Source organism: Vitis vinifera, chromosome 9, assembly GCF_030704535.1.
Source record: "Vitis vinifera cultivar Pinot Noir 40024 chromosome 9, ASM3070453v1".
NCBI lineage: Eukaryota > Viridiplantae > Streptophyta > Magnoliopsida > Vitales > Vitaceae > Vitis > Vitis vinifera.
The window spans coordinates 23484459-23510423 of NC_081813.1; the positions used below are offsets into that span (position 1 = coordinate 23484459).

General features: G+C 36.2%; 1 protein-coding gene across 1 annotated transcript; it reads right to left on the reverse strand.

Annotated features, from left to right (window-relative positions):
- Nucleotides 1-229: 229 nt before the first annotated feature.
- On the reverse strand, nucleotides 230-25707 carry LOC100251338 (cycloartenol synthase 2). Its single transcript, XM_010657015.3, has 9 exons — nucleotides 25702-25707; nucleotides 25344-25553; nucleotides 25171-25261; nucleotides 24299-24465; nucleotides 3455-3643; nucleotides 3147-3260; nucleotides 2797-2925; nucleotides 2643-2729; nucleotides 230-280 (listed from the first exon to the last, which is right to left on the reverse strand). The coding sequence occupies exons 1-9, from the start codon at nucleotides 25705-25707 to the stop codon at nucleotides 230-232; spliced, it is 1044 nt and encodes a 347-aa protein (XP_010655317.3).
- Nucleotides 25708-25965: the final 258 nt, after the last annotated feature.

Sequence of the window (25965 nt, forward strand, 5' to 3'; positions counted from 1 at the left end):
AACAGAATTTATAGAACACTGAATTCATTACCAGAAATCACAAAAAGAGAGACATAATTCTAGCATACTCAGTGAAACGTTTCACATGGATGCTTTTAATGTGGACATTCATTTTGGAATTCCTACTTATCGGGAGGGAATGTTTCATGGACTGTATATGCCACATTCATGGGACAACTTCAGGTGAAAATAATAAAATGGCATCGGTATTTATCAAAGTTACCTTCACCTATCGGTAAGATCTTGTCATTTCGTATGTTGCAAAACCACCATCTGCATTCTGTTGAGATTCCAAGGGAAAATCTATAAAATGAGTACAACACTCGCCTGAAGTCAGACAGTAGAGAATCTTAAATATTGATAATCAGAAAAGACGGGAGAACAGGCTGAACAAGGAATTATAACTGGTTCCCAAAGCACACACTTGTAAAAATCTTCAACACAAAACTTGAGTTGAGAATCCCATTCTAGGTATGCTTGAAAGATTCAAAAACAAGTTTCAGCCAACAAACATAAATTTGCAATATACAAGTATTATAAAATCTGATATAGAGTTATATACTTTTCGGAATAATTTTGTGGCCTAGAATTTTTAAGGCAATAATAAATTTTTTAAAACTGCACAAAGAAGAACAGGTCAAAATAATACCTTTTGTAGTTCGGGATAGATTGGATGATCCCCTCTTCAATAACACCGATGCTGTTAATTAAGTTGGAATGGACTCTATGTCAGAAAGGGACGAAAGAGAGTGTGTTGGCTGCCCTTTTGCATCTTTTTTTGACAATCTGCAGAAGTGAAATTGGAAGGTAGTTGAAAATCGCTCAAATCCTTTTTTATGTGCAGTTTTTCAGAATTTGTAAGGCTTTGTATAGAAGAGGCATGAGGTAGGACAACCCTAGGATGGTTGCCTACACTCAAGGGTAGGTGGGCTAGGGTTTTATTTTTAGGGTATAAGGAGAGGAACAAGGAATAAATTTTATGATAGAGAAAATTATAAGATAAGAAATAGAGAGAAAGAAGAAACAATAAAGAAAATATGGAAAACCTTAGAGTCTCACTAAGGCCTTCTAGGAGTCTCACCTAGAAGAAAATCAATGGAATCTCACCATTGAGGGTTGCAACCTTGCAATGAAAGAAAATATAATATTATTCATATTAATTCATTCATTTGATTTACATTGATTAGCCTATTTATAGGCTTTTCTATGAAATCCAAAGTCTACTAGAATTCTAATAACCTATTATGATTCTAATTCTAATTATAACATCCAAAGTCTACTAGGACTCTAATAACCTATCATGACTCAAATTCTAATTATATTATAACTCAACTAGCTAATCCTAATTAGACTCCAACAAATACCAATCCCAATTCAATTCTAATTAATATTAATCCTACTTAAAGTTTACTTAGGTCTTTACTTTCTTCCTTGAATAAACTTTAAAAGGCTTTCCCCATCAAGGCATCTATGTCTATGAAGGATTTTATAGATTGAGGGAATGTTAAGTGCCTTTTTTTTTTTTTTTTTTTTTCTGATATTTTGCTTGGTGCCCTTTGCATTCTCCCTGTCTACTCTGGTATACCCTTGTTATGGCTCGTTTGTAGCTTCTTTTTATATATATCGACCATGTGCTTACCTAAAAAAATAAAAAATAAGAAAGAAAGAAACGCTTTTTGTTTGGACTGCTTGTCCTCTCGCTTCAACTTCATTTCTTATGGCAAATAAAAGAAAGTTAGGTATGAGATTCTGAATTCAGTATGTTTAAAATCTAGTTTTTAGAGTGCATGCTATACATTGTGAGCCTAAATCCTACAAACTTAAGCTTTTAGAAATTTTTTTGATAAGAGGTCATGTATTTGAACCTAACCACATGTCTATTTCCCCACTTTATTATTAAGCTTAAAGGAGGTTGTTTGTAGTTTGTTTATCTATGGACCTATATGGGCATGTGTGTGCCTATTTGTTTCTCTAGGTGCAGGTTTGGAGCTGCATGTGAAGAAGGATGTTGAAGGGCATAATATACATTATAAGCTTTTAGAATTGGTTGCTAAAACCAGTCGACTAGGAAGCAAAAACGTTTCTTAAAGATCAATACCATTTCTATTATAACCATTTTTTGTTTGCAAACAAATGCATATATATGGGGTGAAGTCTAAAGAATTTCAAAGCTAAACGTACAAGCCAGATGCATAATCAACCATGAGTTTTATTAGATTATCATTCAATGGCATCAATCATTTTTAGAGAGATGGAATAGGAGAAAACCAATGATTTCTCAGTAACTGATACCCTACCCAAAAATCCTTAAGGAAGGATTTATAACTAGTAAAGACTATCAGTTTATAAACTTTGTGCATCAGCAATTAAGTCTTCTACATGAACTATGTATGAATGTGTAACTGTTTAAAATATTCAAATGAACAAGAAGGTTTATAAAGTTTTTTCCATAATTAAAGGATGCAATTCAATCAATGGATTGTTGCTTACTCCGAACTATGCATATATATTTATTTGTCCACTACCGTGAATATAGACCATATTCTGCACATTCCAAAAATCCTAAATTTTAAAATGCGAAAACACTCATTGTTCAAGTCAGTTCTAACACCCATACCTATACCCACTCAGTATGTCCACACCATAACATTTACAGCATCAAACAATTGCTCCATATCTAATGGTTCCCCAAATGTTTTCAATGGAAGTTTAGATAATAATAGAACAGCCTGCACAAGAGAAACAAACAATAAAAATGTCCGTATAACAAGTATTTTGAGTTAGTTCAGTTGTTACCTTCAATCCTTCTACTGTACAACCAGAGATCGGCCATCCATGATCAACACCATACTCTTCACCTAGGTTTGTTGAAATAATTGCTTGAACAACAAAAGAAGTATCCCATAATTGACTTCCATTATAATCCTGCAGTAAACTTATTATGTATAACAGATGGATGATAAAGTTCAATAATTTCCAAGGAATAAAATACATAATCTGCCTTTACAACACGCCACTATGAATGGATATAGACACTATAAATGGCTACATCCACCAGAAAAAGTAATATCACAATTCTCCATAACATATAAAATGGAAATGGCACTTTGAGATAAACTAGAAAGAGACCAATACTACTTATGGACCTGCATTCTCATGCCGTCTTCAGCAATCCACAAATAATAAAAAATTCTTGGAATATGCAACTTAAAGGCCTCCGAGTTTGGATCTTCAATCCAGCAGCAAATCATATTTAACACCTGTACAAATTAGATAACAGGAAATCAAGACCTTCATGGAACAGACAATTAGATCAAGAGCACCTGAGTAGAGTGGTAGAACTAAAGAAGCTAACTGGTTTAGTTCTTAATTAATAGTAATCGGTACATTTATTGAACTTAGTAATCACTACATTTATTGCAGTTCAAAGGACCTTTCTATACTTCACATGTACCTTGTTCACAGGCCCTATGCATATATACCGTGTATTCTCATCTTCATAGTGTACATGCTGCATTACAGTGCATAAAGCCTTCTCTCTCAACTTGTTTCCGGGCCAATGCCCCAGAATAGGCTCAAGCACCTTATGAAGAGATGCCCATAGAATATCCTGAACCAGTGGATGTGGATAGTATAGATCTTCCTGCCAATAATTGTAAAGACAAATATCAAAATCATCCGGGACCCTAAAGTATAAGAAAGATGCAATTGATCTTCTTCATAAATTTCCTTCTTAAATGCTTATTAAAATGATGTCATTGATTCGTCCTTCATGCAGTCGTGCCATTTGATTATGGCCCAGACCGGTGTTATCAACAAAATTTATAAAACCTAAATCACCTTATACTAGGATAGCATAGCTAACATAGTATAGTGGCTCTAGGATCGTCCACAGGGATGAGTTTTTGTCATACAGTTGACTTTAGTGAAGGAAATAAAATGGTGCTTTTCCTTATGAAAATTAGCTTTTAAAGAAAATGGAATTGTGGTTGCAAAGATTGATTTTAAGTCAAACAAAAATAATAAGTGAAGTTAACTACAAAGAAAATGTCTCTTGGAGCTTTAGGTCACTAAGATCAGGTTCCTTAGGAAAAAGGGGAGATTCCGGATCTTTTCCTTGCGTTAGGGACAATAACATAAAGGATGGTTATCTCCCGAACCGGTTTTGTATTTAGCAATTAAGATTTGATCCAAAGGGTTCATGAAAAATGGCAATTGCTTTCCATTAATGGCTTCAAACACTAAAGACCCTCACCTTGAACCACCTTCCAATGGCTCGTAAATGATAACTAATAGACATCCATGGATCTAGCAATAAGCATCCATAAAATCCGAAAAGCTTACCAAGTATTGGGCATCCAAGGTGATTTTAAGGGATTTAAAGCTAAACCTTGAAATAAAAACCATTAATGGTTAACAACTACTTTCATTTAAAGCAAGGACAACTCCCATCTTTTCATTTGGGTCTTTCACCTAGCTTCCCTCACTCCAAGAAACGTAAAACCTAGCCACTCATCCCCTGAGAAATCATCCTCAGAGGTTGTTTGGCTAGAAAGAAAAGTGAAAACAAAATGAGAAGGAAAGGTAGAGCAAAAGCTCTGTATATTTCTTTCTACGGGAATTTACAAGTGTTCAATCATTTTTTCATTCCCCCACGTCTCTCTCACTCTCTCCCAAAAAATGTTACCAAAAATAAAAATAAAAATATATAAAAGAAAATATCTAGGTTGATTACAAGGGGAAAATAGGAAATTACACAAAATATCTGGAGATAAAAATCTAATGGAGTCGGTGCACAGGAAGATTTCGCATAGTGTGCGAAATTGCCTTTCACTCAGTCCTGCTCGCAGTCCTGCAGCTGCTCCTCCTCTTGATTTCTCATGCTATGCGAAATTTTCACATAGCCATGCGAAATTTTCACATAGCCATGCGAAAAATGCTGGTTGTTGGATTTCTTCCTCTGGTTTTCTTCCTTGCATCTCTAATTGGCTTGACAACCTATTGCCAAGCTTGGCAAAGGGCTATGAAGTGCTCCAAAGCTCGGATTCTTTATGTATTTGAGCTTCAACTTGTATTGCCATGGATTTCACAAAATTCTCCCTCATTCTTGGCTTGTTTCAATGATCAAATAGCTACCAAAAACACCAAAACTTGCCAAAAACTGATTAGTAACCCTTGCTAGGTCCTTAATGTGCCAATTGAGTTAAAAAGTATTAACTACCACTCAATAGTGTTTAAAATAGTTAGTTTCAAGCTATAAAAGAGTACTTTTTGAGTAGTAATCACTCCCCCTAACCGACATATTGCTAGTCCCTTAGCAATGAAGGAGAGATAAAGAAAAATAGACAGTAAAATAATTTTCAAAATCATGCTAATCATTTCAAAAAATTTTCAAGTGGCATGATGCTGATTATACTCTCTCATGGAACATCAAAGAGGTAAAACCTAACCTTCAACAAAAGTCATCAAATCTCTTGCCTAATCACAATTTATAAAGAGTAGGCATTATGCAAATTTAAGCATCAAAAGAATTTCTACTCCCAAAGGTCGAATCCTTATTTTTCCACAAAAATCTAAGTGTTAAGCTTATTAGTTTCCGATTATAGTATGTCGAACTATTCTCTCCCCCCCAACCTAGTTCTTTCTCAAACCTTAGGAAACTAACCAACTTCCAATAGGCTAAGAATGCACCTCTTTTATTTCACAATTTTTTTTTCATTGTAGGAGTGCAATGCTAAAGGTATTGTTTTCTAAAGTGTCTATGTAACAGGGATCCATCGATGACTCCCAACCAATCAACGTTTAGGGCATCAAGCTTTAAGGATCTTTCGACCAATAACTCCTCAGATTTTTCCCCGGGCTTTTGAGATTGAAATTCAATATCCAAGCACCTACAATATGTTAAACTCCACATATTCACCCTTGTAACGAGCATTGAGGTCGGTGACTCCCAACCAATAAAGGCTTAGGGCACCAGGTTTTAAAGACTTTCACCATATACCCCTTGGACCTTGCTGAAGTTTCAAGGCAAGTGAAACACTTTGTTCTTTCTTTATATATATATATATATATTTAAAGGCTCATTGGCATTTTATAAGGTATCCTAACACTATTAAAATAAGGTCAAAGGTACCAAGTCGAAATTTTCCTAAGTTCAGGGGGTGAAATAGTTTTCCATCTTATAATCGGAACCTAATGTGCACAGTGTGTGGTAAGATTAAAGTGGAAAAAATAAGGTTGAATTCAATAGGAGTTTCAATAATTCATCAACTTCAATAAGCATAATACAAACTCTAAGATTCAAGTAAAAAGACAAGAACTCAATTTCTCCCATTTCATTTTGAGAATTTTTCCTTAATAACCATGGAGAGTAGAGTAAAAACTTTTAAAATTAAGCAAAAAGTAACTAAATTAACAAATTAACCTAGCATTATTAACAATTCTTCCTTCCTCAACTCTCCCCCTAATCAAGATCAACATTGCCCTCAATGTGTCAAGAGCAATTGAAATAAAGGGAGGAAGTGGTATCTCCTGAGTGAAATGGAGTTTGATTCATATAAGAGAAACCACATGAGTAAAAAAAACAAAAGAGTAATGAGTAGAGGAAATAGAAAAATGTTAAGTATAATAAAAAAAATGATGTCTATATATTAATATGAGAAAGTACAATATAAGATATGATCAAATAATATATCCAATCCCAGAATATAAAACATCAAAATAAGAACAAATCTCCACTAATATAATATGTAAATACAATAAGATAAAGAGATGTCCTATGATCAAGTAGTGGCAGCCTCAGGTGGAGATGATGCATCCTCAGGTGTAGTTGTGACTGTGTCAACTATCTGAGGCTCATCATGAGGATCATATGAAGCAATGGCATCTGTGGTGGCCTCCTAAGGTGGTGGGATATGGACCTCTACTATGGTAGTGTCCTCAGCTGGAATAGTATCCTCAGTTAGAGCTAAAGGCTCTGATGATGCAAGAAGGTCAGGCTAAGGTGGAGGCAGAAGTCCTAGGTGCTACTAAATCTGGTGGAGTATAATAGTCTGTTGGTCCTAATGGGCACGCATCTCAACCATCTGCTGGAAGAGAGCAGCATGTGTGGTGGTCAGTGTTTGAAAGGTATGTACAAGGCCGCGAAACTTCGAAGCAGAGATGGTGATGGAAGGCTTGGATGTAGTAGGAGCAACTGGTGGAACAGTAGGAGTCATAGGGGGAGCAGCAGAAGTAGCCTCAAGCATAGGCACTGGTGGTGTTGAAGTAGGTGATATAGGGGCAGGTGGTATAGTCTTTGTCAGAAGCTCGCCCTGCTCTGTCTGTGGGGGCACTAGAGGTGTTACCATGGAAAGGGCTTCTAGAGGTGCAGAATAGCCCGCCAACTGATTCCATTTTTCCAGAGTGAATTGCTCTCGACAAAGCCAACGACGCTCGAGCCGAAGCTCAGTAGGAAAGCCCATATACTCTAAGATCTGGCAAAGCAACCTCAGGAATAGTAATGGAATGGTGTCCACCCTCTGAAGCTTCTTCCTATGGACCTTCTCCTCAAAGTGGAGGATGGAGGCCATGATTAAGTGGTGTGGGCCAAAGTAGAAGCCCTTTGATATATGGAATAAAGCGTCTAAAATAGCTCATCGCCACTGTACCGAATGCTATAGGGGAAAGAGGTTGGAGCGTAGCACCACATCTACGAGGAGCATCCCAAGTGGAAGCTCCTTCCGTAGAAGGATCGAATATGTAGAGGTCCCCTTGGATAAAATGTGGACCATGTCCCTCTGAGATACTAGGGACCACTGGCCGAAAGCAGATGGATCAACTGGCTTGAAAGGAATATGTAGAGTCTCTGCAATATGTTTGGCCTCAAGGATACCATGACATCCATCAATGGTGAAGTGAATCGCGGTAGGACTCAGGATGCCACGAGTAGTCATAGACTGGTAAAAGTCTAATGTTACTCTAGGATAAAAGAACTCACAATGAGTCATAAGGTGCTCAAGATAGTACCTCTGCAATAGGTCATAAGAGTCTCGGAGCTCAGGCTACTGTTGCATGGCCTCTTGATCAAAATATAACTCCGAGTAGGAAGGTCTCACTCTACAATCTGAGTTACCCTCAATGGGTGGTGCTGCAAACATCGGGCGTTTGATAATAGACTCCAGTGACTGTCAGAAGGAAGCTCAGAATCTACAGGAGCTTGAGCATGTGTAGCTACAGGAGGCTCAGGTTGTGGAGCTCTAGATAACTCGCCTAGGCCTGAAGTCCTGACCCTTTTGGCAGGAGGGCGCCGCACTGAAATCTCAGGGCGTGAAGTAGTCGCCCCTGGTGTAGTAGGTGGTCTCCTTGTCTCATATCTGCGTTGAGGAGCAGGATATGAAGGACTTGTGGGCACTCCATCCTCAAAAGGTGGAATTTGTAGGGCCTCCGTGGCCTAAGATGGAGAATCACGAGGCACCCGAGCAGATGAGGCTCTCTACCTCGAAGTGCGACTCGGTGAGAGGGCGGAAAGGGCTCCTTGGGTCCGTGCCATGTCGAAAATGGAAGGTGGGCCTTAGGTATGTGCTCGAAGGGGGCTCGGAGTGCGACTCTTTGAAGTAAGATGCGCGTGGCGGGGTGTTGAATGGAAAGAGACGAGGTGACACTATGAAGAGATGAGGTCGCAAGGTGGCAAAGGAAAATGAGGGGTTCGCAATGATAGGGGTGCTTGCGAAATGAGAAAATTAGGGCTCGGGGGTTTAAAAAGAGATGGTAGAGTGTCTTTTGGTTTTCGTACAACGTCTTTTGATTTTTGCATAGAGTGCGAAATGGGTTCGCAAACCCCTTAGGTTTTTGTATAGTGTTTCGCACTGTGTTGGGTATGCGAAATGAGTTCGCAGGGTTAATTTATTTTCGCACAGTATGCGAAATTGGTTCGCAGGGTGTGCAAAATTGGTTCGCAGGGTGTGCGAAATTAGTTCGCAGGGTGTGCGAAATTGGTTCGCAGGGTGTGCGAAATTTTCACAGCCCATGTGAAATGAGCCATGAATTTCGCATGTCTTGCGAAAATTTCACAGGGTGTGTGAATTGCCTTGGTTTTTCCTTTGCTAAGAATCTTTAAGGACACACCCAACTGCTTTGAAGTCCCCCCTGCAATTGATCATCAAAAACCTAAGTTAAATCAAACCAAAATAAAATTAAAACAAGAAATCAAAATCAAAACAAGTAATAATACAAGAAAACTCTCAAATAAAAAATAAAACAAAAAGATATGGACTGATAGTCTTTAGAAAGACTAAGTCCATAAAAAAAAACTAGTCTTGTCAAGCTTGATGTGGATCAAGGAGGATGAATTCCTCTTTGTCATGGGAAAAATGCTCTACAAAGGGCTTGAGACGATGGCCATTCACTTTGAAGCTCCTAGTGCTGTTGGAGTTGAGTAGTTTCACTACTCCATTTGAATAACCTTGGTAAATGGTAAAAGGACCTATCCACCTTGATTTCAGCTTGCCTGAAAAGATGTGGAGCTTAGAGTCATAGAGCAAGACTCTTTGTCCCTTTTGAAAATCCTTATGGGAAACCAACTGATCATGCCACCTTTTCAATTTCTCTTTTGCAATTTTTGAATTGATGTAGGCATCATTTCTCAATTCTTCCAACTCATTAAGGTCTAAGAACCTCTTCAACTTAGCTCTGCTCAAATCCATGTTGAGCTTCTTGATTGCCTACTAAGCCTTGTATTCCAATTCCACAAGGAGATGACATGCTTTGCCATAGACTAGGCAATAAGGAGACATCCCAAGAATGGTCTTGTAAGCTGTTCTATATGCCCATAGTGAATCAAGGAGCTTGACTGACCAATATTTTCTGTTTGTGTTCACCACCTTCATCAATATGTTTTTAATCTCCCGGTTTCCTAACTCAACTTGCCCACTAGCTTGAGGGTGGTAATGTGTAGCTACCTTATGCTTCACCCCATACTTGGCTAGGAGAGTTTCAAAAGGCTTGTTGCAAAAATGAGTACCCCCATCACTAATTATGGCTTTGGCGCTATTTGATGCGACTCATGGTAGCTTAGCTTTAAAGGCGTATCAACAAAATTTATACCTTAAATACTATTACTAAAGTAGCCAAGCTACTATAGCATAGTGGTTCTAGGATCGTTCACTGGGAAGGGTTTTCGCAAACACTGGTGAAGTTCGGAGGATGGAGTGAACTTTTCTTAATAAAAATTAGGTTAAGATGAAAACATAAAAAGATGAAGGTGTTGTAAACTAAACTAACATGAAAATAGGTTAAAAGATGGAAAAAGAAGTTTCTCAAAGCTTTGGATAGCCATGCTTAACTCACTATGTAAAAATGGAGATTTTGGGACTTTTCACCTCGAGTTGGGGAAGCAACTAAGGTGATGCTTACTTCCCGAACCGGTATGAGTTTAACAATTGAGTTTTAGTCCTTGAAAACTTACAAAAAGGGTAGCTGAACCTCATAAATGCTCTTTTATTGGTATAAGTCATCTCCTCGACTTGCAATACAATTGCTCGTAGGAGATAACTAATGAACGTCAGTGGATCTAACAATAAGAATCCACTGAGACCAAAAGGTTATCAAGTATTGGCCATTCAAAGCAAGTCAGAGGGATTAAAAGCTTTACTTTGAATGAAAACATTTATGACGCTCAGCTACTTACATTTATGGCTTGGAAATCTCCATCCTGACACGGGAGCTTCACATGGCATCCATTACTTCAAGAAACTAAAAGGTTTTAGCCTCTCATCCTTGGGGATTTCATCCTCCAAGGATGTTTGGCTACTAAGAAAATGAGAAAGAAAATAGAAAAGAAGCGTATGAACAAAAGTGCTCTTATAACTTATAAAGTTACAGGTTACAAGATATCTTTGTCTGAGGCTCTTCACCTCTATTTAAAGACAATAACAAGCTAAATTACAAGAGCTATTACAAAAGCAACCTATTCATTGGTTGATTACAAGGGTAAAATAGGTATTTACAAAGCTAAAAATCAAGCAAAATATCTTGGAGAACCGGCAGTGGAATATCATCAACAGCGTCTCAAAACAGGGGATTTCAAAGGCATTTTCGCAAAGGGGAAAGATGAAGGGTCCAAATTTCGCAAGGTGAAAAGGCACCTTGCGAAATTTCGCAAGGTGAAAAGGCACCTTGCGAAATTTCGCAAGGTGGTTCTTCATGGTGCGAAATGGTGTTCCCATGGCTTGATGCAGTTGTCTTCCGAAGGCCATATCTTCCTCATTTCAGCTCCAAATCGTACACGGTTTGAAGCGTTAGATTCTTGACTTCCTGATCTTTGAAATGGTATATAGCATTTAGAAAATGGACTTCAGGAAGTGCTCCAAAAGTGTGAAAGAATACTGTAGCTTCTGTCCTCTATTTTCTTCACTCTGTTTTCCTCTTCTCCATTGTTCTTTCCTTGCATACTTTGAACGACTTTGGCAAAGGGCTATGGAGCTCCAAAGCTTGGTTCTTCATGAATTTGAGCTTCCAAAATCTTTGCCATGAACTATATACAGCTCTCCCTCATTCTTGGATTGCTTTGGTGTAGCTAAAAGCTATCAAAAACACCAAAACTTAACACAATTTGATTAGAAACGATTGCAAGGGTCCTTAACATGTCAATTGGGTTAAATGAATATGATTACTACTGAAAGGTGCTTAAAACCATTATAATTAGGTCTACAAAATAGCACTTTTTGGTAGTAATCAGGCACCCCAAATCTTGAGAAGATGTTTTCCTTAAGAAACTTGGGAATCACTCTATGGTCATTGTGTTTGCATGAGATTGCCTCAACCCACTTAGAAACATAATCTACTCCCACCAAGATGTAAGAGTAGCCAGAAGACATAGGGAAAGGTCCCATGAAGTCAATGCCCCAAACATAAAAAAAATCAACTATCAAAATAGGGTTCAAAGGCATCATGTTCCTGCTTGTCAACTTCCCAAGCCTCTGGCATCGATCACAACTCTTGCACATGGTGTGAGTATCTTTGAAAAGTGATGGCCAATAGAAACCTATTGCAACACCCTCATGGCTATCTTCTAAGAAGCAAAGTGGCTTCCACATGCATTTTCATGGCAATGACTCAGGATTCCCTTTTGTTGTTCTTCAGGAACCCACTTCCTTATTATCTGATCCACACAATACTTGAATAGAAATGGCTCCTCCCAATAGTAGGCATGAATTTTTTCAACGAAGTGCTTCTTATCTTGTGTTTTCTACTCACTTGGAACTTCTCCTATGACTAGGTAGTTCGCAATGTGAGCATACCAAGGAGTAACTTCCACCAACATAAGAGACTCTTTTGGAAAATCATCATTAATGGGCAAACCATGGGAATTATGTGCGATAGCTAGCCTTGAAAGGTGGTCTGCTACCACATTCTCCACTCATTTCTTGTCTTTGATTTGGAGATTGAACTCTTGAAGCAAGAGAATCCATCTATTCAACCTTGCTTTAGCATCTTGCTTAGTCAACAAATACTTTAAAGCAGAGTGATAAGTGAAAACCACAATGAAAGACCTGACCAAGTAAGCACGAAACTTATCCAAGGTAAAAACTACAACTAACAATTCTTTCTAGGTGGTTGTGTAGTTTCTTTAAGCCTCATTCAATGTCTTGCTTGCATAGTAGATCACATAGGGTTTTCCATATTCTTTTTGCCCAAGAATAGCTCATATAGCAAAGTCACTGGCATCACACATTACCTCAAAGGGAAGTTGCCAGTTGGGAGCCCTCACTATTGGTGCGGTTGTCAGAAATAGCTTCAATTCTTCAAAACTCCTTTGGCATCTATCATCCTATATGAATTTAGCATCCTTCACCAATAGTTCACAAAGAGGCCTTGCAAGCTTAGATAAATACTTGATAAACTTCCTATAGAACTCGGCATAGCCAAGGAATTGCCTTACTCCTTTGACATTTATTGGGGATGGTAACTTAACAATGAGTTCAACCTTTGCTTTGTCAACTTCAATGCCTTGCTTGGATATGATGTGCCTAAGGACAATCCCTTGGTGTACCATGAAATGGCACTTCTCCTAATTAAGCACTAAGTTTTTCTCAATGCATCGGTTTAGAACAGCTTCTAAGTTGACCAAGCATTCATCAAATGCACTTCCATATATAGTGATATCATCCATAAAGACTTCCATAATATGCTCCACCATATCACTGAAAATGCTTAACATGCATCTTTGGAAAGTTGCGGGTGCATTGCATAAGCCGAAAGGCATTCTCCTGTATGCATAAGTTCCAAATGGGCACGGGAAAGTGGTATTCTCCTGGTCTTCAACATCAATTTCTATATGAAAGTACCCGAAGTAGCCATCCAAGAAACAATAAAAAGGATGCTCAAAGACCCTCTCAAGCACCTGATCAATAAAGGGCAACGGGAAATGGTCCTTCCTTGTCACCGCATTCAGCCTCCTGTAATTGATACACACTTTCCAACCTGTAGTGAGGTGTGTAGAGACCTCTTCTCCCTTATCATTTTGCACCACCGTGATCTCTGACTTCTTTGGCACAACTTGAGTAGGACTCACCCATAGGCTATCTGATATGGGGTAAATAATACCGGCCTGAAGTAGCTTAAGAACTTCAGCTTGCACCACCTCTTGCATATGAGGGTTCAACCTTCTCCGAGGTTGACAAACTGGCTTAGCTTCATCCTCCATGTAAATATGATGGGTGCAGACTAAAGGGCCGATCCCTTTCAAATCAGCTATTTGCCACTCTATTGTTTTTTTACATATTCTAAGGACTTCAAGTAGACAATCCTCCTGATGGATGGTAAGAGCTGAAGATATAACAATAGGGCACTTCTTGTCTTCTTCCAAGTATGCATACTTCAAATTTGTGGGTAGTGGCTTAAGAATAAGCTTTGGGGGGTCCTCTTTAGCAGCTCTTTGTGTCTTCTCCTCATTGAATAAGGGTAGAATTTCTTCTCTCCTCCTCCAAGGGGGTAGGGTAGCAAGCAAATCTGAGGGTTCAGGTAACCCTTCATTAAGATCCCCAAAACTCTCAATCAAATCCTCCTGCATTCTCTGATCACAATGCTCCTCCACTAAAGTGTCAATCATGCACAGTTCCTTTGGACCTTCTTCTTCTTCCAGATGAATATGCTTCTAGCACAAATGGAAGATGTTGAGCTCTAATGTCATGTTGCCAAACGTGAGTTACATGACTTTATTCCTACAATTGATGATTGCATTTGATGTAGCTAGGAATGGTCTTCGAAGTATGATTGGAACATAATTAGTTCCTTTGACAACCGAATCCGTATCAAGAACAACAAAATCCAATGGATAGTAGAATTTGTCAACTTGAACCAAGACATCTTCAATCATCCCTATTGGAATCTTCACTGATCTATCTGCCAGAGATAGAGTGATGGATGTTGGCTTCAACTCTCCAAGTCCCAACTGCTTGTAGACAAAGTAGGGTAGCAAATTCACACTTGCTCCCAAGTCCAACAAAGCTTTCTCCACACAAGTCCCTCCAATACTCATTGAGATGGTAGGGCAGCCTAGATCTTTGTACTTCACTGGAGACTTACACTATATGATGGCACTCACTTGCTGAGTTAAGAAGGCTTTCTTGTTCACATTCAACCCTCTTTTTACAGTGCATAAGTCCTTCAAGAATTTTGCATATGTCGACACTTGTTTGATCATGTCTAGCAAAGGGATATTGACCTTCACTTGCCTCAACACTTCAAATTTTTTTGATGCATTATTGGTTCCCTTTTTGCCATGCAAAGCTTGGAGGAAAGGTGGAGGCATGTGTTTCTTCATCATATCTTCCTTGATGACTATCCTCTCGGGTTCTTCATCCACACTAGAATCATGGTCATCTTTCTTTGTACTTTTCCCTTTTCTCTTTCCTTTAATTTCCTCACTCTTTTTTTTTTCTACTACACTCTCTTCATCATGCTTTGGCTTGGATGTGGGCTGATCAACCTCTTTACCACTCCTCAAGGTGATAACTTCTTTGACTTCCCTCACTTTTGAATATTCTCCCTCTTGAGCCTCCATTTCATGGATACCCTTGGGATTTTGTTGAGGTTGAGAAGGAAACTTTCCTTTCTCTTGCACTGTGTTGAGGTTGGTAAGCCTTGAGATTGCGTATTGGACATTGTCTATCTTTTGAGACAGTCATTTTGCATCTCATCCATCATTTTGTTCAATGTACTCTCCATACTATCAATTCTCTGATTCAGTTGAGCATTGATGGAATTCTAATCTCCTACAAAGTCTCCCACAACCTTGCTAAGGTTCACAATAACTTGTTCAAGATTCGAGGCTTGCTAAGGTGCTTGAGCAGGTTGTGTGTACAGAGGTGGATTTGGTTTCCAAGAGAAATTTGGATGGTTCCTCCAATATGAATTGTAGGTGTTGCCATATGAAGCATTGTTATTGGGCTTGAATTGACCAATAACATTTGCTTGATCACCAAAAATCTCTCTTACTACTGGAATTGTAGGACACTCCTCCACCCTATGCTCATAAGATTGACAAATGGAACAAGGCATAGCTTGCACTGGTATCTCAGAAATGGCTTGCACTTCTTGTACCTTCTTCATTTCTAGCTCTTCCAATCTCCTTGCCATAGCTGCAACCTTTGCCTTCATGTCAATGTCTTCATTCAAAACATACATCCCACCCTTAGCATTAGGTTGAGACTTCATTATTCCCAACTCTCTAGCATTTGGTTCATCCCATCCTCTTGAAACTTCAGCCACATAACTCAAAAGGTCCATGGCTTCCTCCGGATTCTTATTCATGAAGTCTCCTCCACACATAGTTTCTAGGAGTTGCTTCATTGAAGAAGACATACCATCGTACAAATAGCTCACTAAAAGCCATGTGTCAAAGCCATGGTGAGGACAAGCATTAATAGCTTTCATGTACCTCTCCTAACACTCATAGAATTTCTTATTCTCCTTAGTTGAGAAGTTCAAAATTTGCCTTTTCAAACCATTGGTCCTATGAGTAGGGAAGAACATCTTGAGAAACTCGGCTTGCAAATCAATCCAAGTTCGGATACTCCTTGGCCTTAGAGAATTAAGCTAAATCTTGGCCTTATCCTTCAAGGTGAAAGGAAATAACTTGAGCCTCATCAAGTCAATTGAAGCTCCTCCTTCTTGGAATGCATTACAAACCTCCTCGAATTACTTAATATGTGAGTAGGGATTCTCACTTTCCATCCCATGGAAAGTAGGTAGGAGTGGCACGATGTGAGGTCGGATTACTAGTTGCTCAATGGGAGGCACTATGCATGATGGTGCACTCATACGAGGTGGATGCATGTAGTCCCTCATGGATCGGTATGCATTGAAATTATCCTCTTGACCATGTTGGCTATTCTAGTCTTTAGGTAGAACATCCATGATGTTCAAGCACACTTCCAACTCAGTTTCTCGAGGAGTTTCGATTTTCACAAGTCTTCCCTCAATATCTCTTATCTAATAGGGCATGCACAATTAGATACCACTGAAACAAAAAACAAAGAAAACAAAAGAAGTACAATTCTAGGAAAAGTTAGGTTAGCTAAAAACTAAATAAAAGATAAGCTAAAATAGAGACAAAGAAAAATAATTAGTAAAAGAAAAATCACAAAACTTGTGATGAAGATCACAAGTGTTCACCAAAGGTCATGTTAATGCACTTTGGCACCATCCCCGACAATGACGCCATTTGATTCGTCCCTCATGCAGTCATGCCATTTGATTCTGGCCTAGACAGGTGTTATCAACAAAATTTATAAAACCTAAATCACCTTACACTAGGGTAGCATAGCTAACATAGTATAGTGGCTTTAGGATCGTCCACAGGGATGGATTTTCTTCGTACAGTTGACTTTAGTGAAGGAAATAAAATGGTGCTTTTCCTTATGAAAATTAGCTTTTAAAGAAAATGGAATTGTGGTTGCAAAGATTGATTTTAAGTTAAGCAAAAATAATAAGTGAAGTTAACTACAAAGAAAAGGTCTCTTGGAGCTTTAGGTCACTAGGATCGGGTTCCTTAGGCAAAGGGAAAGATTCCGGATCTTCTCCTCGCGTTAGAGACAATAACATAAAGGATGGTTATCTCCTAAATCGGTTTTGTATTTAGCAATTAAGATTTGATCTAAAGGGCTCATGAAAAATGGTAATTGCTTCCCATTAATGGCTTCAAACACTAAAGACCCTCACCTTGAACCACCTTCTAATGGCTCGTAAATGATAACTAATAGACATCCATGGATCTAGCAATAAGCATCCATAGAATCTGAAAAGCTTACAAAGTATTGGCCATTCAAGGTGATTTTAAGGGATTTAAAGCTAAACCTTGAAATAAAAACCATTAATGGTTAACAACTACTTTCATTTAAAGCAAGGACAACTCCCATCTTTTCATTCGGGTCTTTCACCTAGCTTCCCTTACTCCAAGAAACGTAAAACCTAGCCACTCATCCCCTTAGAAATCATCCTCAGAGGTTGTTTGGCTAGAAAGAAAAGTGAAAACAAAATGAGAAGGAAAGGTAGAGCAAAAGCTCTGTATATTTCTTTCTACGAGAATTTACAAGTGTTCAATCATTTTTTCATCCCCCTACGTCTCTTTCTCCCTCTTTCCCAAAAAATGTTACCAAAAAAAAATATAAAAAGATATCAAAGAAAATATATAGGTTGATTACAAAGAGAAAATAGAAAATTACACAAAATATTTGGAGATAAAAATCTAACGAAGTCGGTGCATAGGAAGATTTCGCATACCATGCAAAATTGTCTTTCACTCAGTCCTGCTTTCAGTCTTGTAGTTGCTCCTCCTCTTGATTTCACATGCTATGTGAAATTTTCACATAACCATGCGTAAATGCTAGTTGTTGGATTTCTTCCTCTGGTTTTCTTCCTTGCATCTCTGATTGGCTTGGCAGCCTATTGCTAAGCTTGGAAAAGGGCCATGAAGTGCTCCAAAGCTTGAATTCTTCATGTATTTGAGCTTCAACTTGTATTGCCGTGGATTTCACAAAATTCTCCCTCATTCTTGGCTTGTTTCAATGATCAAATAGCTACCAAAAACAACAAAACTTGCCAAAAACTGATTAGTAACCCTTGTTAGGTTCCTTAATGTGCCAATTGAGTTAAAAGGTATTAACTACTACTCAACAGTGTTTAAAACAGTTAGTTTCAAGCTATAAAAGAGTACTTTTTGAATAGTAATCAGTGATCATCATGAAACTGCAAATTAAATAAATTTTGAGGAAAAAAAATGATTGAAAATCTAAATGCATATTGCTAGTTGACTTGATTTAGAATTTTAAGGAAATATAATAGTTGAACCACAATAAAAACCAGAATTTAGTTGTAAATTGTATATAATAGACTCCCATTCTTCATTAGGTGAATTACTTTCAAAAGATTGGCTCATTTTTGCAAGAGAACCTATTTCTTTTCACAACATCCAAAAAACTTCTCTTAGACCCTTGGCTACTCAACAATAAGCTTAGAGAAAAGGATGAACAACCCCTAAAGTTATTATTCATAAAGTATTAGTGTAATTTACAACTCAATAGGAAATACATGAAATTTATATATAAAAAGATTCATATGTGCTGCATTTTAAATTTCCATTAAATTCCCAAATGCAGGAACACAACCTTACTTTGGAGATATTTTTCAATGACAAATGAAAATCATGGTGTTAACAATATGTCAGAAATCTTAATTAATATCTATAAAGTATCGATATTATTTTAACACTTACACTTAACTAACCAAAATGCCAATAAACACATCGAATTACATACTGATAAAATGTTGATATTATCAAAACATTATACAAACCAAATTTATGTTGTGATTACCTTTTCTCTTTTTCCATTTTTTTTCATTTTGTAGATCCTCCAAAATGAGTTTTAATTTTCCTTTTGAATCCTCTAGAAAGACTTCTTATTGCATAAGACTTCTTTCAAATAACATTTTTTATACAGTACTTGCATTGAATTACTTGCCCTTGACATCACTTGTATATTGATTTATACATAGAGCATTTAAATTATGAATCCATCTTAAATCATATCAAGATTGTCTTCAACCTTTTGTTTTTGTTTGGTTGTAAGTTCTCAGCAACACAACATCTTCCATTTTAGGAAAACCCTATCACCAAAAGCCACAAAACGATTAGAAGCTAACCTATTTTAAAAGGCCCAATGATTTAAGAAACATTATTAAGATGGCTTTCTCATCCATTACTACAAAAATTCCCTCCATTGTAGGCAACAACAAAAATTCCTAGTACCTCTCATCATGCCAAACACATTTCAAATGGGCAATACACATGTTAATCAAAGCCACCGTAAATAATATTTTTTTTGCACAAGAGACTTGGTCAAGGAACCATAGAAGCTTTAGTCTAAAAATATTATCTCTATTGGAGTAAAAAATAAATAAATAAATAAATTTTAAAAATAAGGTTGAATATAGTGAACTTCACATGAAGTTAAAATAGACAATGAAAAAAAAAAGAAAAGAAAAAAGAACTCCACAATTTGATCAAGATGCCAACATGACTAAGCAACTCTTGCTTATATCTATGTTATTTTCAGGAAGAAGCATATATGGCACCACCACCCTTTCATCCTTAGTGAAGGGAGAGTTATGCATGGGGTATGGACTAAAAGCAATCCACCAAAGCACAATTGGAGCACTTTGGTGTTGCATTTTTGTACTTTCAGCAATAGAGTTTCAGTTAGACAATACAACATAGGCCCATAGTACCACTTCTTTTGTGACTATCATACTTGCTGACAACACAAAATAAAATTTTCAAGGTAAAAAAAACATCTACTGGATTTCTCATATAGATCCAATCAATGTATCTCCTTGGAATCAGATAGGTGAGATCAAGACATGGGGAAAATTACTTCACAATGAAGATACTCCTTGATCTTCTTACATATACCAGTATGCTTCAAAATGGAGAGAAACTTGTAGACATCCTAGTGATGGTTAACATAAAATCTATCAGCAACTAATAAGATTAATTTTCAGGGGATAAACTTGTAGATCATCCATATGCAAGGATACTGATCAGAAGCACAGTTGTGGACCCGCATTTTTCACGTGCGTCCCCACTCGATCGGCTAGACTCGCTTTTTATTTGTAAAAAAATAATTTTTGGAAAAGTCGGAGTCGCCACTTATTTTATTTTTATTTTAAAGGGAAAATAAAACAAGAAATAAAACCCTAAAAAAAACGACTCCATAATTTTTGGAAAAACATGTCTTTGAAAAACTTGAGTCTAAGTCCAGGGATCAGGTTACTTATTGGGAAGGTACCTCTGGGAGGTAGCACCCCTCTAAGCCCTAAAGAGGTCTCTACTGACTAAATTGGGGGTAATGTGGCAATTAATTGATTAATTGAGGATACCTAGATAGACTAAGTTGATTTCAAAAAATAACATGCCAAATAGGATCAAATTACCATAAAGAAGAGTTAGGGTGCATACCAGGACGACTTCTCAAGCGTTATCATAAAACATTAAAGTTAGTATTGAGATACATCACACAACATGCATTTTATCAAAGATAATCAAACAATCATCAAATGTATATCAAGGCAATCAAACAAGATAGCAAGCATGGGCATAGTACGCAACGACAATCATATTCATAGGGTTTAGAAAGTGGGTATTAGGGAACGTACCTGAATAGCATATATAACTCCTAATGCTCCTTAGGACATGAGGGTTAGATAATAAATAATAAATAATAAATCCTAGCATGCCTATCTAATTAATTAGCAAAAATTATTAGGATACAGAATAATTAACCATACATATCTTGTATACAATTCCTAAAAAGAAAAATGTAAATATGATTACAATAAATAGCAGGGTAGTAGCAAAAATAAATTTTGAAAAGATTTTCTTATGTAGGGGTTTCACCAATTCCCCAAATTAATATACACGAATTTAGCCTAAAATTATCCCATTTATTAGGACCACAAGCTTTGATTCGTGTTTTGTTCAAAACCAAAATTTTTGTTGAAAATTGAAAAGGATGCAAACCGATTAAGATACGGTTGCATATTATTTTTTTAAAAAAGAAAAGAGATTTTGATTCTAGAGGCTTTAAATGAATTTTTAAAAAAAATCTTAAAAGGTTTTTTTTTAGAAAAAGAGTTTTGTTTTAAAATAAAAGAAATTAACTTTTAAAATAGCAAAAATTGAAAACAAAATATCAATCAAAACAAAAGGAAACAAAGATCACAAAATAAAGATTTTAGAAAATCTTGTCAATTAAAGTGGTGAGAGTAAAGGCCAACCTTTGTGGGTTTCCAGTGGCCCTAAAAAAAAATTTGACCAACAATCACTAAAGCAACAAATTTATGACTTCCTAATCAAACAAACTAACAAAATTATCATCCAAAAACTAACATTTAGATTTCAAGAAACACGTGAATAACTAGAATTAAACTAATTGGAATTAAAAATGTAAACTTTACCTCACAAGATCAATTAAACTAAAGAATTAAGATCGATAACTCGTTCAAATTAAAAATAAACTAGAATTTAAACTAATCGGAATTAAAAATATAAACTTTACCTTACAAGACCAATTAAACTAATAGATTTAAGATCAATAACTCATTCAAATTAAAAATAAACTAGGATTAAACTAATTGGGATTAAAAATATAAATTTTACCTCACAAGACCAATTAAACTAAAGAATTAAGATCAATAACATATTCAAATTAAAAATAAACTAGAATTAAACTAATTGGAATTAAAAATATAAGTTTTACCTCACAAGAGCAATTAAACTAAAGAATTAAGATCAATAACATATTCAAATTAAAACTAAACTAGATTTTAAACTAATCGGAATTAAAAATATAAACTTTACCTTACAAGACCAATTAAACTAGTAGATTTGAGATCAATAACTCATTCAAATTAAAAATAAACTAAAATTAAACTAATTGGAATTAAAAATATAAATTTTATCTCACAAGATCAATTAAACTAAAGAATTAAGATCAATAACATATTCAAATTAAAAATAAACTAGAATTAAACTAAAAGGAATTAAAATTATAATTTTTACCTCATAAGATCAATTAAACTAAAGAATTAAGATCAATAACATATTCAAATTAAAAATAAACTCGAATTAAACTAATTGGAATTAAAAATATAAATTTTACCTCACAAAATCAATTAAACTAAAGAATTAAGATCAATAACATATTCAAATTAAAAATAAACTAGAATTAAACTAATTGGAATTAAAAATATAAATTTTACCTCACAAGATCAATTAAACTAAAGAATTAAGATCAATAACATATTCAAATTAAAAATAAACTAATTGGAATTAAAAATATAAACTTTATTTAAACTTTCATGTAGATTAAAATAAACTAGCATAGAACTAATGAATTGCAATCATAAAAGAGAGACATTTAATCTAATAAAAATAAAAGATTGTTTGAAATCGAGATTTAAAGGAATTTATCACAAACAATTAATTAAACCAATAAACTAAAACCCAAACTAAAAAAAAGAAATACTATATCGAAAACCGAAAACTAACCTGTATTGTATCGGAAAAATACTCTCTTGTGTTTCAAGTCCTCTACTGCTCCCCCCAAAAAAACTCTTGCGCGTGTCCTCTCTAAAAAAGATTGCTCTTGTATGTGGATCTCTGCTCCAAAAGAAAAGTCCTCCTCGTGTGTTCTCTCTATGACATGTTTATATGGCAACACCTTCTCTCTATTGAATATTCTATTTCCTTTTTTAATGCACATGGATAAGGAAAGTGCATACATGGTGGCTCATTGGGAGATTCCCTCAAGGATGCAACCACATCTCGTTTGGTAAGTGATACAAGTTGACTTTTCTTTTCTAAAAAAAACAAAAAGAATCCCCCTTACAACCCACTATATGCGTGTTGTGCACAAAGTGGCCACTTCCTTTCTATTTTCATGTTATTTTCCTTTCTACTCATCCATCTGTACCACAACGTTGCATTCTAAGGATACTTTCAATTTCATCAGCTGTCATATACTTGGATCTGAACTGTGGCCACCCAACATCACTCTTCCGACTACTAGTATCCAAGCCTTGTTGAGAAAACCGATGATTCGGTCTACCTTTTTGCATTGACTTGGGTCTTTGATTCCTCAGATCACTTATCCCAAGCATTGCTTCATATTTGTTCATGATGGGTGGAGCTGGGGAAAGATGGGGATTTAATAGTTGGGGCTGCAACTCTGATAAATGACCAAATGAAGGTTGAACTGAATGATGCAGTCTATGCTGCTGTTGCTGCAGCTGCTGTGGCTGCTACTGTTCAGGATATGACGAAGTTCTGTACAGAGGCTTCAATTCTGAGAGATGGGCAGAAGAAGCATGGGGCTGTGATGACCATCTTTTTCCATCCTGAAGGCTTTCAGTCTCAAACATATGTTGATCAAACCAGTAATGTAGATCCTCTTGTACTCCCCAAGATGGTGCTCCTCATGCAAAACAAAATAAGATAAGATTAAAAAATCAAAGGAAAAGAGAAGCAACTAATGAAAGTCATGAAATTGGTAATAAAGTGAAATACGATTAAAAGAAAATGAAAGAGAAAATGAGATATCAGATTGTACAATTCCATCATTCAATAAGGGGGTTGTATGCATATTTAATATCTAAACAATTCTAACAATTCTCTATTAAGTAGGTAAATAAATGAAAGAAGAAAAATAAAAAAAATAAAAACAAAACGTAATAGAAATTAAAAAATGAATAAATAAATGGATGAATAAATAAACAAATAAATAAATGAATAAACAAAGAAAATATAATCATCAAATGCATGCAATAATGATCAAGAGATTATATAAAAAGGTTGAGCCCCAATGAAGTGTTTAAGCGGGTCTAAGGTGAACCTAGGCGAGTTTAAGGTGTCTAAACGGGCCCAAAATGTCTAAATTAGCCAAGGGTGATGCCTAAGTGGACCTAAGAGCTATCCTAAGAAGGAATGAAAAGCTTAAGTCTAATCAAGACTGCTAAGGATCATAATAAGGGGTTAGGCAATCCCTCAACCAAAGTCTCCGAGGTGGCTCAGAAAAAATAAGTTGTATGAGTAGTTATGGGCCACCAAGGAAGTACTATGAAGCACTAGAAATGAACTTAAAGACATATGCTAAAGAGACAAAATTGAGGGTCTACAACAGTACAAGAGCTAAAATAGCATCATAAGGGGATGGTAAATGTTAAAAACATGAGTTCGGAAGGAGAAAATATGCTAACCAACCTTCGCACATTGATTGCGGGCTTGATTCCAATCTACTTCTTGATAAGGGACTATGTATAGCTCCTTTCTCAAAGAAATAATTGTGGGTGTAATTAGACCAACAAACCTCTTCCCATATATGTATGACATGGGCAAATAAACCATTCGGCAATGACACCACATCCGTCCTATAGATAAAAATTTGAAAGCTTACCACCAATAAATAAAATCTTGCTTGTAGTGAGATAAAATAAACCTGAAAAGCTGCCTAATTTATTGGTAACTTGTTTGTCAAGGAGAATAAAATTAAAGTCTTTAATAAAGTGGAAACAAAACCTAGTTCTGTTAACAGGGGAGAAAAAAACCCGAGCAAAGTAATTGAAAAATCAATTAAAGCTTTGATTGTAATGAATTAAGGAATAAAGAGGACACTCTAGGGGAAAATCCCCAAAAATATAAATAAAATTGGCAAGAACCCAAATGCGAGGAAAATATTTTTAAAAAAATAATTAAACTAGCCTTTTCAAAGTCTAGGATTCTATTTAAAGAAACCTCATTGCTCCATAGTTTGCTTCTATTCTCTAACATGAGGAATAAAATTAGATACTACAGCTTTCCTCTAATGTAAGATTCTTGTCCTAGTTGTCCAAAAGCAATTTTAATTCTCCAATCCTTCATTATGCGTTACAATCATATCCATTTGTATTTTCTAGCCATTTGACTTTCCCCATTAGTTAGGATCTTTGTTATGCATCAAATTGAGATTATTAATAACTTCTTCTACAGCTAACCATGATCCTTTACACCTCATTGCAGGAGACTTATATTCATATCCATATTTATATTTACATTTATATTTACCCACACACACACACAGTGAGAGAGAGAGAGACCTGGATTAACTGGAAGAATGTAAGGACATAGCCACACTTTTGGTAGGAGTGGATTATTCCTAGACCATTCATATGCTCCAAGTACGTATGGCTAGCAGAAGCAAATCAAATGTTAACTCATAGTTGCAAAACAATTAATATTTTAGCTCAAGCCAAAATTTTTGAGTTCATACAGAAAACCACATTTCCCCCCAAGAAGTTATTGCAGTTGCACCCCCATGGTCCAAGATCCATTTTCGCCCATTTTCCATTGCTCTTTCTGCACCAAAAGCTCCTTCACCAAGTAATTTTAGAGTAGCATAGCTGAGCACAGTACCAAACATGGTGCTCGGACCCTCAATGTGTAGCCCCCTACCTCCATCTTCGTTTTGCAACAAAATGTGCTATCCTTTTAATTACTTTTGTTTCTTCACTAGCAATGTCAAAGCTAGCCAAGTAAATGGTAAAAGGCTTCATTTGGTTGAATTTTTTAGCTTCCCATCAAAATAATAGCACTTTACATGAGTATGTAGAGATGTAGCTAGTACATACATGCATTTAATGTTCCATAACGAGTGCATAGTTACAAGTCACTCAAGTTGGATGGGATAACACAACATGAATAGAGTTTTCTACCACCCTACCATTTGGGACTATTATTATGTGCAATGAATGTGAAGTTATTATGTGGTAGGTGCATCATAAATATTGGTAATAGGTTACTTGTAGGTATTAATGGTCCACTGTGGTACAATCAAATCAAATGCTACAAAAGTTTTCTAATATTTTTTCTCTTAAACAAAAAATGGCCAAATT

Excerpts from the sequence above, each read along its gene's own strand:
- LOC100251338 (XM_010657015.3), bottom strand. Across the intron at positions 3,644-24,298 it reads CCCGCAATCAATGTGCGAAG|GAAGATCTATACTATCCACA; the intron begins GTTGGTTAGCAT and ends AATTATTGGCAG. Across the intron at positions 3,261-3,454 it reads GCATAGGGCCTGTGAACAAG|GTGTTAAATATGATTTGCTG; the intron begins GTACATGTGAAG and ends TAATTTGTACAG.